We start from the raw sequence: 21,105 nt of genomic DNA, 5'->3' as shown, positions 1-21,105 counted from the left end.
GAACTCTCGGGACCATTTCTCGGCTAGTATGTCTGGCAGTTTCTCTACAGCCGCGACGAGGGAGGAAGTGAGACTTTCTTCGTATTGCCAAAGTCGGCGAGCCAATTCATCTACTGTTGGTCCCTCCTCGTCTTTCCAGTCCATTACTGCTAATGCATTGGCATATGATGATGGTGCGCTTCGTACAAACTTCCGCCACATGGGTCGTGCACATTGGACTTCATCTGGATCTGTGGGTAACCGCCCATCGTCTGGGTCATAATAAACCATCTCCCGCACGGCTAATTCCCTCAGGTACTGGATACCTCTCTCCATGGTGGTCCACTTGCCTGGGTGACATACAACATCTTCCTTGAAGGGGTACCTTTCCCTCACGCCCGATAGAAGTCGCCTCCAGAGGCTGAGGGCTTGTGTCTTTTTTCCAATCGCCTTGTCAATGCCCCCTTCCCTAGAAAGGGATCTCAATTGCTTGGCTTCCTTACCCTCTAATTCCAAGCTACTTGCCCCATTATCCCAGCATCGGAGCAGCCAGGTGATGATGTGCTCGCCTGGATGACGGCTGAAGTCTTTTTGCATATCTCGCAGCTCACTCGGGGATAGGGATCGGGTGATTATCTCCGGTTCTGCCTCTTCCTCCTGTTCTCGTGATGACCCTGCTTCACCTTCATCCTTCGCTAAGCGAACTGATTTTTTTGTATATTTCTTCTTCTGTGTAGGGGCGATTGATATTGGCACCAGTTGATTCTCTAGTTCAGCTGCATCATCCATCGCCAAGGTTTGAGTTGCCACAGTGCCTGTTGCTGGGGTTTGAGTAGCCACAGTGCTTGTCATAGGGATTAGAGTAGCTGCAGTAGCTGTCACCAGAGTTTGAGTAGCCACAGTGCTTGTCATCATAGGGATTATAGTAGCTGCAGTAGCTGTCGCCAGAGTTTGAGTAGCCACACTGTTTGTCGCTGGGGTTTGAGTAGCCGCAGTGCCTGTCGCCAGAGTTTGAGTAGCCGTAGTGCCTGTCGCCAGAGTGTGAGTAGCTGCAGTGCCTGTCACCAGGGTTGGAGTAGCTGCAGTCGTGGGAGCTGATCTCTGGGTGGTATTTTTAAATAGTTGTTTAACCCTAGACAAGATCTGAATCACATTCAGGAACAGGCTGATTCCTAGCAATAGGACCATGCTGAGTTCAACATCCCAAGGATATTCAAAATTTACAAACTCCTTCAATGCTATTGCAATTAACCTGGCCGAGAAAGGGAAGATGTGGGAAGATGTCTCCCCAATAGGTTGGCTCCCCGAGGAGAAAAGGTAGAAAGTGCAATTATTAATATTCTCTAGGAGATAGCACCCGAAGTACGGAGATGTCTCCTCCATAGATTGGCTCCCAGAGGAGAAAAGGTAAAAGGTACAATTATTAATAGTCTCCCATAGGCGGCTCCCGAAGTACAGAGGTGACAACAATGCCGAGTACAAACACCCGATTAGTTTCACGACCTGCACTTCTATCACATCATAAGCCAGTGTTACAAAGTACAACAACATGATAACTCTAGCCCGGTTCCCACAGGTGATAAACAGCACAACAGGGAGCATATACTGCAAGTAGGGCATTACATAACGCAACTTCAAGAACCACCACAACACCAACTTTGATAGCAAACGAACCCACATTGTAACCAGTAACTATCAAACCAATACAATGAATACTTATAAGAAGTTTGTTTTAACACACTCTGATCAGATCCGTCGTTATCTCAACCCTTCTCGCCCCACGTTGGGCACCAAAAAGGCTGTCGTGATTTAACCCCAGCCAGCAACTAAGCACCACGCAGCCGCTTCCCCCTCCCCCCTCCCAGTGGGGTGAGGAGGAGGAAAGGAAAAAAAAAAAGTAAAACTCGTGGGTTGAGATAAGAACAGTTTAATAACTAAAGTTAAATATAATACTAACAATAGTAATAATGAAATATAATAATAATAATAATAGTAATGAAAAGGAATATAACAAAAAAAGAAAGGGGGGGGGGAGGAAAAAAAACCCCAGTGATGCACAATGCAATTGCTCACCACCCGCTGACCGATGCCAGAGCCACGATCCGTGCCTCCCGGCCAACTCCCCCCTGTTTATATACTGGGCATGACGTTCCATGGTATGGAATACCCCTTTGGCTAGTTCAGGTCAGCTGCCCCGGCTATGCTCCCTCCCAGCTTCTTGCACACCTGCTTGCTGGCAGAGCATGGGAGACTGAAAAGTCCTTGGCTGAAGATAAGCGCTACTTAGCAACAACTAAAACCTCAGTGTGTTATCAACATCATTCTCACACTAAATCCAAAACACAGCACTGTACCAGCTACTAAGAAGAGAGTTAACTCTGTCCCAGCCGAAACCAGGACAGTGCCCTTGATTTCTTGGTAGGAAGTCTGAACAGCCATGCTGCAAGCAACTCTATGGTAGTGCCTAACAGTATAGCAGGTGACTGTAGTCTGTCCATTTAAATGACCTTGCCTATGTGTTCTGTTTTGAAAACAGTCAGCTCATCAGTTAAACCAAACTGTGAGCTTGCTTGTCCCAGACCTGCTGAACATCCTATTTTAAGGGAGTTGGAAGGGAGATTTAAGAAGACTTACAGGGATTCTTCACAAGAATATTATATGGATGTGAGATAAATGGGCTTTTTTTTTTTCTTTTTTTGTTTTCTTCTTCTTTTTTCTTTTTTAGTTTATAAGCAGTAGAGGAACAGGAGCACCTTCAGTATATAAGGGGTGGGGTGGGGTGTGTGTCCTCCGCCTCCTTTTCAGCACCGCAGACAGCTCCGCACGTTGCACATTATCCGGGGCGCCCTTGGCTGGGCTGGGCCTAGCTCAGAGCAACCTGTGCTGTGGGGAGGGCGGCTGCCAGCCTCCCCAGCTTCCCTCCCGCAGCACAGCCGGGTGAGTTCTCCTGCTGCCTGACGGCACATGCATAATTTTGGACATATTTTTAGCCTTGCATTCTAAACCTATTAGCAAAACAGATTCATTTTTCTATTCTATGAAACAGCTCTGCATTTGACAGACCAAAGTCTCCAGAATGGCATAGCTGCGGTATTTAGACAAAAATAACTGTTTGGCTGCTGTGCAGTTTTGTGAAATATTGGAAATGTTAAAATGATTTCTTCAAATAGGTTTTCAGTGATTGCAGTGTATTAGTTATTCTGTATTATTAGCTATTAGTGTTATTATTAGTATAATAATAAGTACAATTAGTGTTATTATTAGTTATTCTGTATCATTAGTTATTAGTGTTATTATGTAGTATTATTATTATTAGTTAGTGTATTAGTTATCCTGTTATTCAGGAGTGATTATATTTATTAAATGTGACTTAATGTTAAGACTATAATAACAATCAAATTAAACCAGGTAGTTTTAAATGATAATTCTTAGCCTACATTATCATTTCAAGAAAAGAGGATAAAAACACAAACAATGCTTCCTTCACCTCCCTCCCTCTCCCAGGAAAAAAGCCAGATGAACAACAGTAATGATGTTGGAGCCAAGTATGGTGACAACCCCAAATCTGTGTATTCTCCTTTTGGTTCATTGTTGTCATGCTTGTAATGTTGTTAAAAGCATCACACTTGGGAGATTATGAAATATTCATTACTCGCTCTCTAAGCTTGTGTGGTTGTTGATTCAGTTTGGAAGACCGGTAGGAAAAATGTAGCTCATTGTTATCCCAGCCTAGAACAGGTATTTCTCTGACTACTGTTCCAGTTGAGAAATACACTTTCGAAGAGGTGGAGGAGGGAAGAGCTAAGAAGATAGTATCATCCGATTATCATAATAATTTACAATGTATAAATTGCCCACTTCATGCATAAACAGTTTGTTACATAATTAAAATAGCAGCATACAACATGATTAAATCCTTTGTAATCCTTTTGCCTTCACTGTGGTGGTACACGTTTATCTCATTGTCTTCCTTCTTCTGTTGACTCCATGCCAAAAGAAACAAAAGTCTAGCTTGCCTTTGCTTAAGTACGCTGAATCATCAGCTAAGACTGCTGCTGCAAAAACGAATGAAGTTTAAGAGCACAGAAAGCAAGTCTGTTGAATAACAGGTGAAAATCAATAAATAAACTTTGAGTGATAATTTTATTCTGATCTAAAACCTGTTGAAAATTACTGAAATTTTTCTGTTTATTTTAATAGGCCTTGGATCAGGCGACAACAAATCTCATCATGTGCCAGTTTTGGTCCAGGATACAGTAGCTTCATGTATAGGCTTGAAAATTACCTTGTACCAGTGAAGCTTAATACACATTCCATACAACAGAAAAGCATGCTGGTTATAAGAAATCTAGAGACATCATATCTGCTAAATTATCACTTTAGGAGTATTTATTTGATAAATATTTAGTTTTAGTTCCATTCAGTACATTTTTTAATAGATTATATCTGCAGAACGTGTTGACCCAGGAAAAGTTACAGGTGCCCACTGTCTCTGAAAAGCAGCACTGTAATGCAGGATAGAAAATCCTTTAACATTGGTCAAGCATCTAATGAACGGTGACTGAAAGGATCTGAGGCCTTTTGCATTGAAATTAAATGTAGAAGATGCTTGTTTCCAACAGCCTCCCTTAGGACATAGGAGGAGGTTGTATCTAATGGTCAGGCCACTGAATGGCTGGCCTGACAATACCTAGCATTGTCCATTCAAATGCACCCTTGTTCTGAGCATTTTTTAGTGAGGCTGTTAGAAGTTTATCAGGACATCAGGTTTATCTTTCCTTAAAAATACGTTCTTAAGTCTAGAGTCACAGGTGTATTCCTTTGGCAGAATGAATAAATTAGCTCATTTTATCTAGCTTCAGATTCAGTATTTATTCCTTTAACTTCTGTTTCCCCTATTCCCTTGCAAAAATATCGCCAATTTCTTCAGTGAATATATCCTTTTTTAATTGGTTCTAGTTTTCCCAGTAGCAGTGAAGCTGATCTTCCCTGAAGAGAGTAAGGCTTCTCTCACATTGGGAACAGTGGCTGATGGCAGCCATGTTGGGAGATGGCAGTTCTTCATGCAGTGATCTGTAGAACAAATTAATTTTTGTGATGAATGAAGAAAAACAAATCCTAAATCAAGAACTGTAAAATGATCATTTAAAATTAACAACATAAAAATACTGAAATGTAGATAGTTCTCCCCAGTGAATTTTGCTTCCACAAGAATATTGTAGAATTAGAGTTACTTTATTTCTGAGATACCTGAAATGGGGAAAAATATGACAGAGAGCACTAGGTTTCTTACAAGATGCATTCTAAAATTAGTTCTGTATAAAAGTACTGATATTTTGTGGGAAGATGTGCTATGTTCTTCATACACAGTCTTGGAATTGCTGCTTCAGTGCAAAACTAAATTCATTCCTAACTCTGGAATCTGACTAATGTTTCTATCCCAGTACTGCTAAGATTAGTGCACTAGTTATAGCAGACCACCTACAAGACCAGAAAAGGTTTTTAAAGAGATGTTTTTGTTTTGGAAATATTTTTTTAGTATAGTAATTTTTTCAATGTGGTCATTTGTTGTTCGTATTTGTGAAGGTGCAAAGGGAACCTAAGCAATCCATTCAATATTTCTTTGCCACTTTCCCTTTCAGGTGTAATAAAGCTGGCATAGCTAATGTCCAGCTACACTCTCAGCAGTGAGAGTGAGCCAGAACAGGCCAGTAGAAGTAGGGGGTAGTGTGGAGTGTCAGCAAATGGAAGTCGGGTTCTAAACAAGTTGTATTTAAGTTAGCTTAGCTGGTGGAATGTTTTGTAAAGATTTGCTACAGGCAAATAACCTGCTCTGTCCTTAGATTCCTGGGAACAACAGTATGGTTTTAAAACTACGTATGTTTTTCATTCCATCTCTATCAATTGTATGGAACAGCTACTCTGGATTCCTCTGGGTCACCCAGTCTATTTACTAGTAAACATATCTGTTATGTAATAACATACATCTCCTTTTCTTTTTTATTCTTTACTTTTTAAATAACAGAACAATACATAGTATAAAACAATAAAAATACTTCTTTAGTGCACTGGTCCCATTTTCCCGTTTTGCGTGTTTGTGCAAAGGAAAGGAACAGGACTCCTACCTAAACTGTTCTTTCTGTATTAATCTTCCTCCACTTATGCTATATTCAGAGCTTTACTAAGTCATGTTCCTTCTGCATCTGCTTGGAGAACATTTTTGACTGTCAACCCCAGTCACAGGAGCTTTTGGGAACTGTTGGTGCTGGATGGAAGTTTTCTAAATGTTGTAACTTAAGGAGCTTATTCTCATTGTGTTTTACCCTGCTGGAGGGAGTGGGGTCTGAATATATTATATAATAGAATAAGTGTTAAATGAAGAATATTATTTAAATGAAGAAATACCTTTAGTGGACACTGACTTTGAAAGAACTCCTTATTCAGTAGCTTTAATTCAGTCACTTACTGATGGGTCTACTGAGTATCTCAAATGAATATGGTAACCCCGAGTGGTGGGCTTCTATTTCTGGACCTCTCATTATGTGACAGCTGAAGACATTATCACTTTCAAATATTATTTTTCTTAGAAGCAATTGGCTTAGCCGAAGTCAAGGGAAGTTGATAAGGATTTTCTGTGCCTGCAAACATAACCCATTCCACTCGGCACTACTGAGAAACTTCTTTCTTTGTAGCATATTAGGATTTCTTCTGCTGACAACTGAATATGTTCTTAAGTATATGTTTCATAATGATATTCTAAAGTTTTTTAAAAAGTGATTAAATATGATTTTCTTTTATGAAAATTGTAAGATCAAATTTTGATGTCTAAGTTTAATTCAACATTCTTCCATTCTCATCTTTTGAATCGAATCAATACTTAAGGTATCATTTTTCTTGAATTGCCTTTCTGCATATAGTATTCATATTGAAATCTGTGAAGACGGTAGGTAAAAAGGGAGGACAAAAGACCATTGCTTTTCCAGCATATTCTGCAACTTTAAAAGAAATTTTAAAACACTGCTGATTTAACATGTATTTGATATGTATCTGAGAACTGAAATGGTTAGCTGTGTCATTCGTTTATTCTTTTCTTCAGAAAACCACACAACATTTGAGGGATTTGATATTATCTATCTCATATTCAGTTAAACTGGTTACTATTCATCTGTATTCTGGGTGCTCTAAATACCTGGACCTCTTTATAGCTGTTTTACCATTTCTGTGATCTGACTGACAGCATTTACAGGCTAATCACAAGAATCAAACGCACTTGAGCCTCATTGTATTTTGAAAGTTTGGCCCTTTATATCAAATAGTATATTTGCTAAGTGCAAACCAACTGTCTTTTGGTAATAAATAAATAGATAGATTTGCCTTCCTACCAGTATGAATTTCATTTTTATATCTAGCATACAAAGTCTTCAGAAAGACCACAGGCAAAAGAAAGTGTATGTGCTCACGTTGCATACATTGAATTCACTGAGTGTGTTTCTTTAGCTTAATTCAACACTATGTTTCTTTGGCTTTAATAGTATTGCAGTGGAGGTAAGAACTATACCTAAGATAAAGAGAAGGAACATGAAGGAGGAAAAAACAGGTCCAAAAATAAGAGAATTTGGGTTGGGTTCTTTTGTTTTGTTTGTTTCTTACTGTGGTTAACTTCTTTCTTTCTTTTAGTGTCACTCCAACTACAATAAAGTTAACTTATTGTTATCACTTTCTTAAACAAAGAACTGGAGCAATTTTCTGGAAGACAAACTGAACGTGTTGGGAGGAAGATGTAGAATGTGTTTTTGGATCTCTAAAGGACATATACAGAGAGTTCAGGCTTGCATTTCTAAACTTTTGAAGGATGGAAAGGGGCAAAAAGCAATGCAGATGAGGAATTGCTTGTTTGGCCCTGTATATGGTGTGTAGCATGCTAGAAATACTTTTCTTACGTTCAGAAGGACATTCTTTGTGTATTTCACCTTCTCACCCCTTAAATTACTTCTAAGTTTTTGAATAATCTAATTTTAAAAATCCTGCAAAAGTTTTTTATTTCCGATTACATATTTACTGAACAGCCTTGTCTAGATTCAGACTAGAAGTGGCGTGAAGGTCTTCTCCTGTTGCTTTTTTGAAAAGTTACCTTGCATATCCCTACTCTCTACTAGTGACAAATATTGTTCAATTAAGTATTTAGTTAGTAAATCTTCAGGAACAACATTTACTAAACAGTGTGAAGTGTTTTATTACTTTTGTTCCTGGGTGGTAAACTGAAGGCTTTGATTCTGCAAGGACCTACATACATGTGCATTTAATTTTCAGCTACTAATAGACCTCACCTGGCTGCCTAGGCTACTCTGGTGTTTGCAGGCCTCTGCTTTTCAGTTTTGGTTTTTTGAAGGTGTGACTATGGTTCATTTAGACATGGTCAACCTAGCTTTAAAACAGCTAGTTCAGGTATTGCTAGTAGTTGAGGTATAGTTGAACTGATTTTTTATTGTGAGTTATCTTTTAGAGTCTTTATGTAGTTTCTTGGATGGTTTTGCAGCCTGCATTGGTCTATATTGGTACCTGAAGTTTGAAGAAAGCTTGAATAGTTCTACTGAAGCTATAATCTCTCTGGTCTGAAGCATTGATGTGCTCTAAAGAAGTCTTAATGTTGTACTGCAGAAAGTATTTTCAGTTTGTAATTTAGATTTCCATCCTGAAAAACCTTTCTTAAATTATTCTTAATTCTATGAACTTTGAATAAGCAATTGATTTTGAAGGGATGAGGTTTAAATTGGCACAGAGTTTTGTTTTATCAAAAATGATGATTAAACAAAAATATGAAAAAATCTTAGTAAATAATATGTGGAAATTCAGTTTCATATACAGTTTTAAAAATAGTGCACAAAAACATTCTTTTTGGCTTGACCAAAATGATGTTCACTTAGTAGTGACTTAGTAATGTAATTTGCTGAAATGGCATATTTATTTTGGTTTTAGGGGTCATTAGCAGCTTTGAAAATGATGGTATTTTAAAATAGAATTATAACAAGGTTTGTTAATGGCATACTAAAGTTAACCTTATATTTTATCATTTCAGTTATTCATGGTGGACAATGGAGCAGATGACTGGAGAATAGCCATGACTTATGAGCGTATTTTCTTTATCTGCTTGGAAATACTTATATGTGCTATACATCCCATACCTGGGAACTATACATTCACATGGACAGCCCGGCTTGCCTTTTCTTACGCTCCATCCACAACAACAGCTGATGTGGATATTATTTTATCTATACCAATGTTCTTAAGGCTGTATCTTATTGCCAGAGTTATGCTTTTGCATAGCAAACTTTTCACTGATGCATCATCTAGAAGCATTGGAGCGTTAAATAAGATAAACTTCAATACCCGCTTTGTTATGAAGACTTTAATGACAATATGTCCAGGAACTGTACTGTTGGTTTTTAGTATCTCATTATGGATAATTGCTGCGTGGACTGTCCGAGCTTGTGAAAGGTAAGGTTGTTCTGTTTGGTTGGTTGGTTGGTTCTGTCTGTCTGTCTTGTTTTGCTTCTTTGGTTTATGTATTTGAAGGACCTAAATATTTAATGGAATGGAGCTTCCTGGTCTTTGATATGTTGAGTGCTGGTTGGATTTCACTCTGTCACAGATTGTCAGGAATGCTTTGCCTTTTAATCTGAAGGATTTATGTAGACAAGTTTGTGCCACAACACTTATTGTAGTGTTGCAAGTCGATTTCAATGTTTTCATTTAACTTTGCTAAAACACAGTGGGATACCATAAAATGTCTTTTAACAACAGTTACAGTTGTTGATATTCTGTGTTGATAACAGCTTTCATTTATTGTGTTTATGAGTTAAATTTATTGGGAGTAATGTAGATAAAATAGCTATGGAAAATTCCAATGGAAAAATGTATTTTTTCAATTAGACTTTTATAGTCCTGTTTCTTTAAAAAAAAAAAAAGTGAAAAAATGTTGTTGGGGAGTTGGCAAGATCAAGAAAGGGTGATGTACTGGTTTTGACTGGGACAGAGTTAATTTTCTTCGTAGTAGCTCGTATGGTGCTATGTTTTGGATTTGTGACCAAAATAGTGTTGACAGCACACCGATGTTTTAGCTATTGCTGAACAGTGCTTACACAGAGTCAAGACCTTCTCTGTTTCTCACTCTGCCCGCCCCCAGTGAGTAGGCTGGAGGTGCACAAGAGATTGGGAGGGGACACAGCTGACCCCAACTGACCAAAGGGATATTCCATACCATATACCATCATGCTCAGCAATAAAAGCTGGGGGAAAGAAGGAGGAAGGGGGGAAGTTTGGAGATATGGCATTTGTCTTCCCAAGTAACCGTTACACGTGATGAAGCCCTGCTTTCCTGGAAAAGTAAGATGGGAAGTAGTGAATGAATTCCTTATTTTGCTTTGTTTGTGCATACAGCTTTTGCTTTCCCTGTTAAACTGTCTTTATCTTAACCCATGCGTTTTCTCACTTTTACCCTTCCGATTCTCTTCCCCCTCCCGTTGGGGGGGACTGAGTGAGCGGCTGTGTGGGACTTAGCTGCCTACCGGGGTTAACCCACAACAGAGGCAAAGAGGAATGGGGGGAGAGAGAGATAAAAACAGAGGGGAAAAGAGATAAATAGGAGGTGAGAAAGAGATGGAGAGAGATTAAAAGAGAGAGAAAGCAAGAAAGAGAGCAACAGAGAGACAAAGAAGGAGAAAGGAAAAGTTAGAGACAGAGAAAGAAAGAGAAGGGGGGGGAGAGGGAGAGAAAAAGAGAAACGGGGGGGGAGAGAGGTAGGGAGAGTGAAAGAGAGAAAGAAAAAGAGGAACAGAAAAGAGAGCTACTAAAAGAAAGATAAATAGAGGGACGGAGAAAGAGAGTGAAAGGGAGAGAGAAAGGGAGGGAGAAATAGTGAGAGAGGGGAGGGAAGAGGGAGAGCAGACAGACAAACCAAGAGAGAGAGCAAAAAGCGAGAGTGTGAGGGAGGGAGAAAGCATGAGAAAGCACACAAGAGACAAAGAGAGTTGAAGAGAGAAAAAGTGGGAGAGAGATAAATGCTGAGCAAGCGAGAGAGAGAAAGCGAGGGGCAAAAGCAAGAGACTGAGCAAGAGAGGAAAAGAGAGAACGCGATGGAGCAAAAGCGAGAAACCGTGTGAGAGGAAGAGAGAGCGAGAAAGGAAGAGGCAGCAAAATAAAGGGAGAGAGCAAGAGAGGGAGAAAGCAAAAGTGAGAATGTGAGTGCAAGGCTGAGAGTGAATGAAAAGGCAAGATAGAGAAAAAGCTAGAGAGAGAGAAAGGCTGGTGAAAGAGAAAGCGAGAAACAGACATGTTGTTTTTCCTCTTCCTTTCCCTGTTTGCCCACTTTGGAAGCTGTTTAGGGGAGTTACTTGTGACAGCTAGCTGATATAAATCAGCAGTTAAAATGCAAGCTGACTGTTATGGTCAGGTTACTTTTGGAAGTTATTCATTGCATTACTTCCCAATTTGTTATGGAGAAAAATATCTACATTCAGTTTATAAGATAAGCTATTATCTTGACATTGCTGCTGCTCTTGTTAATATTGCCAGAATTGTGGAATGCAGTTTGTTACAGTAGATGCTTAGTGTCAATGTTGTTCAATTATGTTATGGCAAGACTAATCATGTTCTGAAAATGTTAACAGTGACACATTATAGTTTCAAAATATTTCCCATACCTGGGACAGAAGGAACATTCTAGGGGTGGGTTGACCTTGGCTGGCTGCCAGGTGCCCACTCAGCCGCTCTCTCACTCCCCCTCCCCAGCAGGACGGGGGGAGAAAATAAGACTAAAAACCTTGTGAGTCAACATAAGGACAGGGAGATCACTCAGCAATTACTGTCATGGGCAAAACAGACTTGACTTGGGGAAGATTAATTTATTGCCAATTAAAAATACAGTAGGACAGCAAGAAACAAAGACAAAACTAAAAACACCTTCCCCCCCGCCCCCTTCTTCCCAGGCTCAACTTCACTCCTGACTCTTCTACCTCCTCCCCCACCGAGCAGCGCACGGGGGTTGGGGAACAGGGGATGCAGTCAGTTCATAATGCTTTGTCTCTGCCACTCCTTCCTCCTCATGCTGTTCTTCTGCTCCAGCATGGGGTCCCTCCCATGGGGTACAGTCCTTCACAAACTGCTTGATCATGGGTCCTTCCCATGGATTGCAGTTCTTCATGAACTGCTCCAGCGTGGGCCCTTTCCACGGGGTGCAGTCCTTCAGGAATGGACTGCTCCAGTGTGGGTCCCCCGCAGGGTCACAGGTCCTGCTAGAAAACCTGCTCTGGTGTGGGCTCCTCTCCACAGCCCGCAGTTCCTGCCAGGAGCCTGCTCCGGTGTGGGGTCCTTCATGGGCTGCAGAGGGGACAGCCTGCTTCACCATGGTCATCTTCATGGTCTACAGGGGAATCTCTGCTCTGGCACCTGGAGCACCTCCTCCCCCTCCTTCTTCACTGACCTTGGTGTCTGCAGAGTTGTTTCTCTCACATTTTCTCTCTCCTCTCTCTCACAGCTGCTGTGCAGCATTTTTTACCCTTTCTTAAATATGTTATCAGAGAGGCACCAACAGCATCGCTGGTGGGCTCGGCTTTGGCCAGCGGTGGGTCTGTCTTGGAGCTGGCTGGAACTGGCTCTATCCGACGTGGGGGCAGCTTCTGGTGTCTTCTTGGAGAAGCCACCCCTGCGGTTTCCCCTGCCCCGCTACCAAAAGCCTTGCCACGTAAATGCAATACAAGAAGTAACAAAGTGTTAGAAGGAAAGATGTTTTGCTTTCTAAATTCATTGCAAGTGACAAGGCGCGCTCTCATTTTGGCCCAAAATACAGGAATTCCAATATTCTGACACTAGTATTTCCAGAAAGGTTCAATTTCATTTCTGCACTGAAATCCAGACACCTTTTTGAACTTTCTTTATGCTAGTATAACAGTGATGTTATACCAGTACAGAGCTCGTAGGTTGATCAATCAAAAACATTCCTGAATTAGAAAATAGAACGTGAATTTACTTGTAGTTATGTTTCTATAAAACAGTGGGTTTATCTCAGTGATATCCAATATTTGTTTTTAAGCCTTGTTTTGTATTAAATAAAATCCATTGGTAAAATTCCTATGGGTTTCCACGAGTGGTCCACTGAATCCAAGTATGTTAATTGAAAACTGAATCTATTGCTGCAACATAAATTGGACAACTATTTCAGATTACTTAAGTTGCGAGCTTTTGGGTCAGGGGCTATCTTTGTTCTATGTTGCGTGCTGCTTAGCACAGTGGTATCGGAGAATAACACTTCCGTATAATATATTGCAGTACTAATAAATGTAATAATTTTTAGTGGGGTGGAAGAGCTAAACGCTTCTGAGAGCTCCTGATGTTCAGATGAAGATGAATGCTTGCATGTGCTGATATAGCAGTTTAACTATTCAGTTTCGATTGATGCTGAGTGTGCTGACAGCTTGTGCTGAGAACACTGCCCAGGCAGGAGTAATGCCTGAACTCGGCATTGTTTTCTCCTTGGAAATGTGCTGCCTGAAGTGGAGAAGGCTGAGGTGAGAGTCTGTAGTCTTAATTCCCTCGCAGAGGGGAACACGTACGCCAGGTGGTGGGACCTTAAAATCCACCATTTAGTAGCGTCAATCAACTTTACTCCTTTTAGATCTGTACTAGCACTATGCACAATGCTATGCCGTGAACATATATCAGGTTGAGTTGGAACGGGCTGGCACTAAGCAGGTGTCTCTGCGCTATACTCTCATTTATGGGGTATGTGTGGCCAATGTGGGACACAGTGCATAAGCATATCTTCTGATGCCAAGCTGAGACAGCAAAAGAGACCAGTCCCTGACCACTGGGAAGAAGGATGATAAAAAAATATTTCTTAGGCCCTAGAGTGCCAGCTACCTGACTAGGATGACAGCAGGAACAGGAACAGATGATGTTAGTGTCACAGGGCTATAGCCTGGTTTGGAAGCTGATGCAAAACCTGTGGAAGCCAATGGGCTTTCATTGGCTTCAAGGCCTTTCACGATGGATGCAAAAATGGTTGTGTCCACTGTGTAGTCATGCAAATCATGCCAAGTGGTTGGGATACAAACTTAAGTTTCAGTTGTAAGGAATTGTGTATATGTATGAAAATATGCTTTGTAATGCTAGGAAATGATTAAGGGACTGGAGCATCTCTCCTATGAGGAAAGGCTGAGAGAGCTGGGACTGTTTAGCCTAGAGGAGAGAAGGCTCGGGGGGGATCTCATCAATGTATATAAACACCTGAAGGGAGGATGCAAAGAGGATGGAGCCAGGCTCTTTTCAGTGGTGCCCAGTGACAGGACAAGAGGCAATGGGCATAAACTGAAACACAGGAGGTTCCGTCTGAACATCGGGAAACCCTTTTTTTTTTTTTTTTTTTTTTTTTTTTTTTTTTTTTTTTTTTTTTTTTTTACTGTGAGAGTGACTGAGCACTGGAACAGGTTGCCCAGGGAGGTTGTGGAGTCTCCCTCCTTGGAGATATTCAAAAGCCATCTGTACGTGGTCCTGAGCAGCTGGCTCTAGGTGGCCCTGCTTGAGCAGGGAGGTTGGACCAGATGACTTCCAGAGGTCCTTTCCAACCTCAACCATTCTGTGATTCTGTGACATTGGGATGCATGGCAGAAAAAAATCTGCAACCACTGTTACTGACACGTATTAGGTTTACATGGCAAGGTTGGGGGGGGGGGGGGGGCGGGGGCGGGCAGGCAGGCAGGCTGGCTGCAGGGGTGGCTTCTGTGAGAAGATGCCAGAAGCTGCCCCCATGTCGGACAGAGCCAGTTCCAGCCGGCTCCAAGATGGACCTGCCACTGGCCAAAGCTGAGCCAATTGGCAACATTGGTAGCGCCTCTGTGATAACATATTTAAGAAAGGGTAAAAAACACTGCACAACAGCAGCTGTGAGAGAGGAGTGAGAATATGTGAGAGAAATAACCCTGCAGACACCAAGGTCAGTGAAGAAGGAGGGGGAGGAGGAGGTAGAAGAGTTAGGAGTGAAGTTGAGCCTGGGAAGAAGGGAGGGGTGGGGGGAAGGTGTTTTAAGATTTGTTCTTATTTCTCATTATCCTACTCTGTGATTAATTGGCAATAAATTAAATTAATCTTCCCCAAGTCGAGTCTGTTTTGCCCATGACGGTAATTGCTGAGTGATCTCCCTGTCCTCATCTTGAACTATGAGCTTTTTGTCATATTTTCTCCCCCTTGTCCTTCTGAGGAGGGGGAGTGATAGAGCAGCTTGGTGGGCACCTGGTGACCAGCTAAGGTCAACCCACGCACAGAGCAATTTATAACTGTCTTGGTGTGTTTATCAGAGAGAGAGAGAGAGGGAGAGATGTCTGACAGTTACTATGAAATAAAACAGCTGTTTGATTATTTTTTTAATTTGTTTTTTAAAGGCTTATTTTTTCCGTTAATACACTAAATATTTACAAGTAACTTTTGACTTGCAGAAGATTACAGAAGGTAGTCTGTGAACTGCAGAAGGTGAAAATACCTGTAAAATACATAGTGTATGCTGTCTTTGAAACAATACAACATATTGTAATACGTAAACAAGAAATGACAGAATGATTAAAGATAAAGCATTAGGACAGAAGGTTTGCTGGTGTAAGTGTTCAACAGAAGGATTTGATGTGAAAGAGAGAAGAAAAATATTAGTCCCATTGCAGCTTGATGCTGTTGGAGGGGGGAGGAGGGTGTTGGCTGAACACTAGTTTTCCTTGTTTGGGCTTGTTTTCTACTGCTGCCACCTCTCTGGTAGGACTGGCATAGGACATGAGATTTAAAGAGGAGAAGCTGCTCTCTCTTTCCAACTCTGGAGAAGAGCATGGAAGAACATGGAAAGTATCTTGGTTAATAATCAGTCATGTCAGAAAGTTTAATGGCTTCTTTTCAAATTTAATATTTGGCTATGGTACATCTCAGGGGGAAGCTTAAACATGATTATAAAACATTGCATGCCAACTGCTGGGTTTGCAGTGGGGTTGTGGTAGGAGAATGTGGAGTTTACACTATTGCAGGTGCTGTTTGGCAAGTGCACCGTCCATTTGCTGCTCCAGGCTTACTTCTGTTAGTTACCAAGGGATGATGTTAATCTGTGTCCCTTTTCTTTCAGTCAGACGCATTCTCTGTTGTTACTGAATAACCTAAATTTATCAGTTGTGTAGTCACTTAATTGACTTGACCTGAGAATTATCCAAAATGTTTTCCTTTGTGACCTAAGTGTCGACCAGGGGCTAGGCTGCGTATTTCTGAGTCTCCAGTAGCATATGTGGGAAACGACATTGCAAATGATTTACATGAAGTAATGGTCTTCTAATAAAAAAACAAGTTCTCTCTTACCTGTGTTTCAGGAAGAAGTTACCTGCTGTTCTAATTCCTTGAGTTAAAGGTGATCTCTTATGTTATCCTGTATTTTGAAGAATGCATTAGATAATAGCCTGAAAATCTTCCCACAATCCGTAATCGTAGAGATGCAGCGTTATCTGAAATTGAACAGTGAGATTTCAGATCAAATATTTGTGCCCAAATGTCTTTTTCTTCTTACTTATTTTTTAATCATTCATCTTTTCAGAAATCATCATACACCTTCAGACTAATGAGCTTCTAAAATTGTATCCTTGCCTGTTTAAACTTCGATGTGAAAGTGGAATCTTTTGCAGCTGATTCTTTCCAAGGCATTCAAAACATGATGTTACATTTAGTTAATTTAACACCAAAGAGGCTTTTCAGCTCAGTAATACTTGCAGCATTAATTTTCTTCCTTTTCCAAGCATACCGGCATTTGACAAAAGTTTTGCTTGATAATTCTTGATAATACTGCATTTAGAGTGGTATTTGCTCTAATGGTTACATCTCCTTGCAAGCAGATGGCATTGATTGCCTTCCCTGTTCTTTGTGTGTTGGGAGGCAGAAGACCTGCTGATGCAATCAGTGTACCTTCAGTGATTGTATTTCTGAAGGCAAGGTGTGTGATTTCTCTTGATTTTTAGAAAATGAGATCTTGCATAGACAATCAGTCAAGAAGCAGATGCTGTGGCATGATGTTCCGGTGTCCATTGGAGACACAACAATCTGCACCAGGAACTGCATGGTAGAGCAGTTCATTTTCATTTTCTTCAGAAGGAAAATAAAAAAATTTAGACTCAAAGACTGTTAGTATGGTTTTAATAGGATCAACCCTAATACTCTGCTATCATTCAGGTAACAGGCTATAGTTTTATGGATAGTATAGAACATTGAAGTGAAGGTTTTAGTATACCAACCAGAGTATGCTAGATGTATACAAATAATTTATAAATTCATTAAAATATAAAAAATTAAAAGTGATAGATAGGGAATCCATCCTATAGATATGTTGTGACCTTGAACAAAGTCACTTAAGCTCTGTTTGTATGTTCCATGCATATAATAATATTTATCTTTATTGTTTGGTGTGGTATCCTTATACTGAGTAATAAAATGGTTTGAACTTGCCCAACTGTCACCTGACACTAAGGGGACAGACAGGTTCTTTTAGGGATCCTTGGCAGAATGATGACGGCACTAAGTTGTAGTTACAATTAAAGCTTTATTTTTTTTTTTTAACGGGATTTTATGATTAGCATAGCATAGAATTTACGATCAGAATAGCACAGGATTTCTACAAGCAGAATCACTGTAGCACAGTTTTATAAGTAGCATAGCACAGAATTTTATAGCACCGCTTAGCTTATGGTTTCTAATCACCTGGACCCTCTGCAGATCGGGTCAAATCTTAATACTTGGCTTGCTGCATCAATATAACAATCATAATCTAGACTCGAAAAACATATAAAAGAATACGAGTCACTCAGTCCTCGGAGGAAGCAGACGATGGTGGAGGCCTCCCTGGCCACCGGGAGGTCACGGGTCTCACTGTCCAGCTGCAGTTCCAGTCCAAGTTCCCATTTAGGACCTGTAACTGCTTGATTTTATAGACAGTGCTCTGTGTGCTGCTGTGCTTCCCTGTTCTGTGATGGGGTCATCACCACCACCTGGTTGGCCAGGTGCCTGGGACCTTCAAGGCTGGTAAGGAGGGGAGTAGTTGGCCTGGCACCCAGGAATCTTGAGGCCAACAGGGAGGGGAAGAAGAAATCTGTTTGACTTGTCTACTTGATTCACAGGACCTTCAAGGCCTGATAATGAGGGGAAAGGGGACTAATACGTGACCTGGTCGGTCACAGAGAATGGCCGTTTGCCTTATAAAATGGTGTTAGTTATGTGCTAACCGTATTACCAGGGGTCAGGAGCAGGGGGTAGCGGTCACACCAACAGAGGGGGTCCAGAGGAGGCGTGAAAGTGCAGGAAATGTGGTTATTCTGTACACTTACATTATGCTTTCTTATTCTTTGGGGAAGATATTCAGGAAATGTGGGCCATCCTTTGCAGAAGGCTTTGTGACTGTACTACAGCTCTGTTCCTACTTCTGTTTGATCACAGCTCCTAAACCTAAAGGAGAAATTACCTGGAGCTGGGTGGAGTGGAAAAGTAAGACTTTGGATCCTAATGCATTTTTAAGGGATTTCTGATCAATGTAGTTGGAAGTCTTTGTGCTCTTCTCCCTTGAGGGAATCATGACTCAGTTTCTTGAACTCAAAAGTTGCAATCTAGAGAAGCCTAAGACTATTTTTCCAGTAATTTGACCTTTACTCACATCTTTTCTTGAGTTCTATAAAAGGTAACATTCAAATGTAGTTCTACTATCAGAGGAAAGTTTTTCTTCTGTCTTAAATTTGTCTTGTCTATCCATTATTGTAATGAATGTTTTGTAGCTCCAGAAATACTACATATGTATAAAGTGGTCCCAACTCTACTAGAGGGACACACATCTTCAGTTCTGTGTCTAATCCTCTTCTTCCTCTCCCAAACAAAACTTATTCTGCAGTGTATCATCTATGACTTGTTTTTTCTTTAATGTTATGGATTTTTGCTAATAGAATAAGGTGTCTTTGACCTATAAGCTGGTGGTCATTACTCATTTAAAATGGGAGACAGAGAATGAAAAATGAGTTCTTCTTACTATCCTTTGTGGTGCTTTCAAATGATAATCTTGGGGACTTTTATGAAGCAGGACAGATGAAACAGTCAAGATACCAGAAGAAGCTGTAGCTCTGCGATCACATTTGTATGCAGAGCTTTACATGTGTCTTTGGATTCAGTATATGTAAAGTCTTGCAGAAGGCCAGTTCTGTCAAGCAAGTGAAAGGAGGAGAATTAATAGGCCCCTAAGGGCAGCATTATTCTCTCTAAATAATTGTCATTAAAATGAGAATGACCCCTATAGGGTTGATTGATCCTTAAGAGTTATGCTCTCCCAAAAGCAAACAGCAAATAAACTTGAAACTGCAAAATTAGCAAAATCAAAAAGCCCCATTTTATCCTTTTTTTTTTTTTTTTTTTATGAGAAAGTAAGGGGACGAAAGTAGAAGGGTCAGACTCCATATAATCTCATACTCCCAATGCTACAGAGTTTGATGGTAACATGTCAAGACCTAAAACAGAGCATCTGGCACTTTTAACATAAAATGGTGAAAGTGTCTTAAGTATTTTTTTTTTTTTCCAGGTGTATTTGGCTGAGCAATACTTCTGTCTTCAAATATGATACTGCAGAGGTCCATATAAGCAAATGAGAATTATATTCTTTAATTACCATGACCACAGTTAAGTACTACAGCTGTATTATGTTTCTGATAGCCTGACTGAAATTATGGTATTCTCTCAACTTGTATTTGCCGTGAGAGAGTTGGGACAGAAGTCTGTTACCATAGTTTATCAGTATACCCATTCACTCCAGTATAAGGCATACAGCAATATGTTGGTTGTAGCAGAGAGAAATGAAAATTCGTCTTATGCACAGATAACTTTTTTTGTTCTCTAGCAAATAAATGTCTCCAGGTTATTCATTATTCATTTAGTTAAGGTTGGTTGTGACAAGTTTATTTTCTGAAATCTGGGAGTTTGGAACACCGAAATCTCCAATCTGAATGAGTCAAATGTGATTCTCATCTGCTGTCTCTCAAGTGTAGCTCCAAGGTGTATTGGCAGGCATGTAGGTGCTAAGAGGAAAGCAAACCCGGCCATTTTATCTTTGTTTCTTAGCAAGATATACTGACCAGCAGGAGAAATGAATAGTTTGCCTATTTCAGCCGTATACTGAACTAAATTCTTCTCTGGTATAGGTTAGGTAATTGTACCATGTACAGTACTTTGAGAAGATTCTATATGTTAATGTAGCTGTAAAAAGACTAATACTACTAGGTTTGGTTTTTTTAGATTCATACCATCACAGAAACTCACCTTGAAGTATTTTTCTAGCCTTCTCATCAGTGTGATGAAAAGAACAGAATCGGAAAAGGGAGAACGCTTTGGTTTTTTTAAAAATATTACAGCCTCACGCTAATGTTTCATGCATAAAAATGCTTTCTTTGCTTCATTTGCTTTATAGCAATATATAGTTATGTTTTTATACTTCCTTATATTTCATAAAATTAAATGTACCAATCGTCTCCAATACATTAGTAACAGATTGTTAATGAAATCTGGCATAACTTTTGGATGACTCTCAAGTACACACTTCATGTTTGGAATTGTCTTTATAAATATTCAGTAAAATATGTCTAGTTTCAAGCAGTGTGACTTATGGAAGCATTAAACTAAATATAACTTTTCATCTTTTCATAAAAGACATTAACATATATTCAAGGAGCAAGTACAGTTTGCATTGATTTTTAAGATAAATACATGGCTCTAGCATTGCCCATGATATGGGGCATGAGCCTAGTCCAAAATCTGAGGCAGCCAATGAAATTGTTTCCACTGACCACAGGCTTTGGCTCAGACCCAAAGTTAGCTAAAAATAATTCTGCCTAGATTTTGTAAAATGGTTTCTTCCACAGTGCTGTACTATATAGGGTATAGTTTTATTCTCCTGTGATTCATCAAAACGTATGTTCTAGAAACTGTAGATTATTTTGGTTTTTAACTCTAAGGAAAATGATATTGGCTTGGCCTTTGTATTGTCATCTGCTTCCAGTGTGCTTTTCATTAGAAAACATGTTCATGTTGGTAAAA

General features: G+C 40.1%; 1 protein-coding gene across 1 annotated transcript in view; it reads left to right on the top strand.

The window, feature by feature from the left end:
• Positions 1–21,105, top strand: part of LOC127027895 (small conductance calcium-activated potassium channel protein 2-like) — a 48,413-nt gene that overhangs the window by 9,030 nt on the left and 18,278 nt on the right. Inside the window, exon 3 of the mRNA XM_050913759.1 lies at positions 9,056–9,474. Within this exon, the coding sequence (XP_050769716.1) occupies positions 9,056–9,474 (419 nt within the window). The remainder of the gene's footprint in view (positions 1–9,055; positions 9,475–21,105) is intronic.

The sequence above is a fragment of the Gymnogyps californianus genome, unplaced genomic scaffold, assembly GCF_018139145.2.
Source record: "Gymnogyps californianus isolate 813 unplaced genomic scaffold, ASM1813914v2 HiC_scaffold_100, whole genome shotgun sequence".
NCBI classification, from domain to species: Eukaryota; Metazoa; Chordata; class Aves; order Accipitriformes; family Cathartidae; genus Gymnogyps; species Gymnogyps californianus.
Note: the sequence above shows the minus strand (reverse complement) of the source record. Positions and strands in the feature narration are given on the sequence as shown.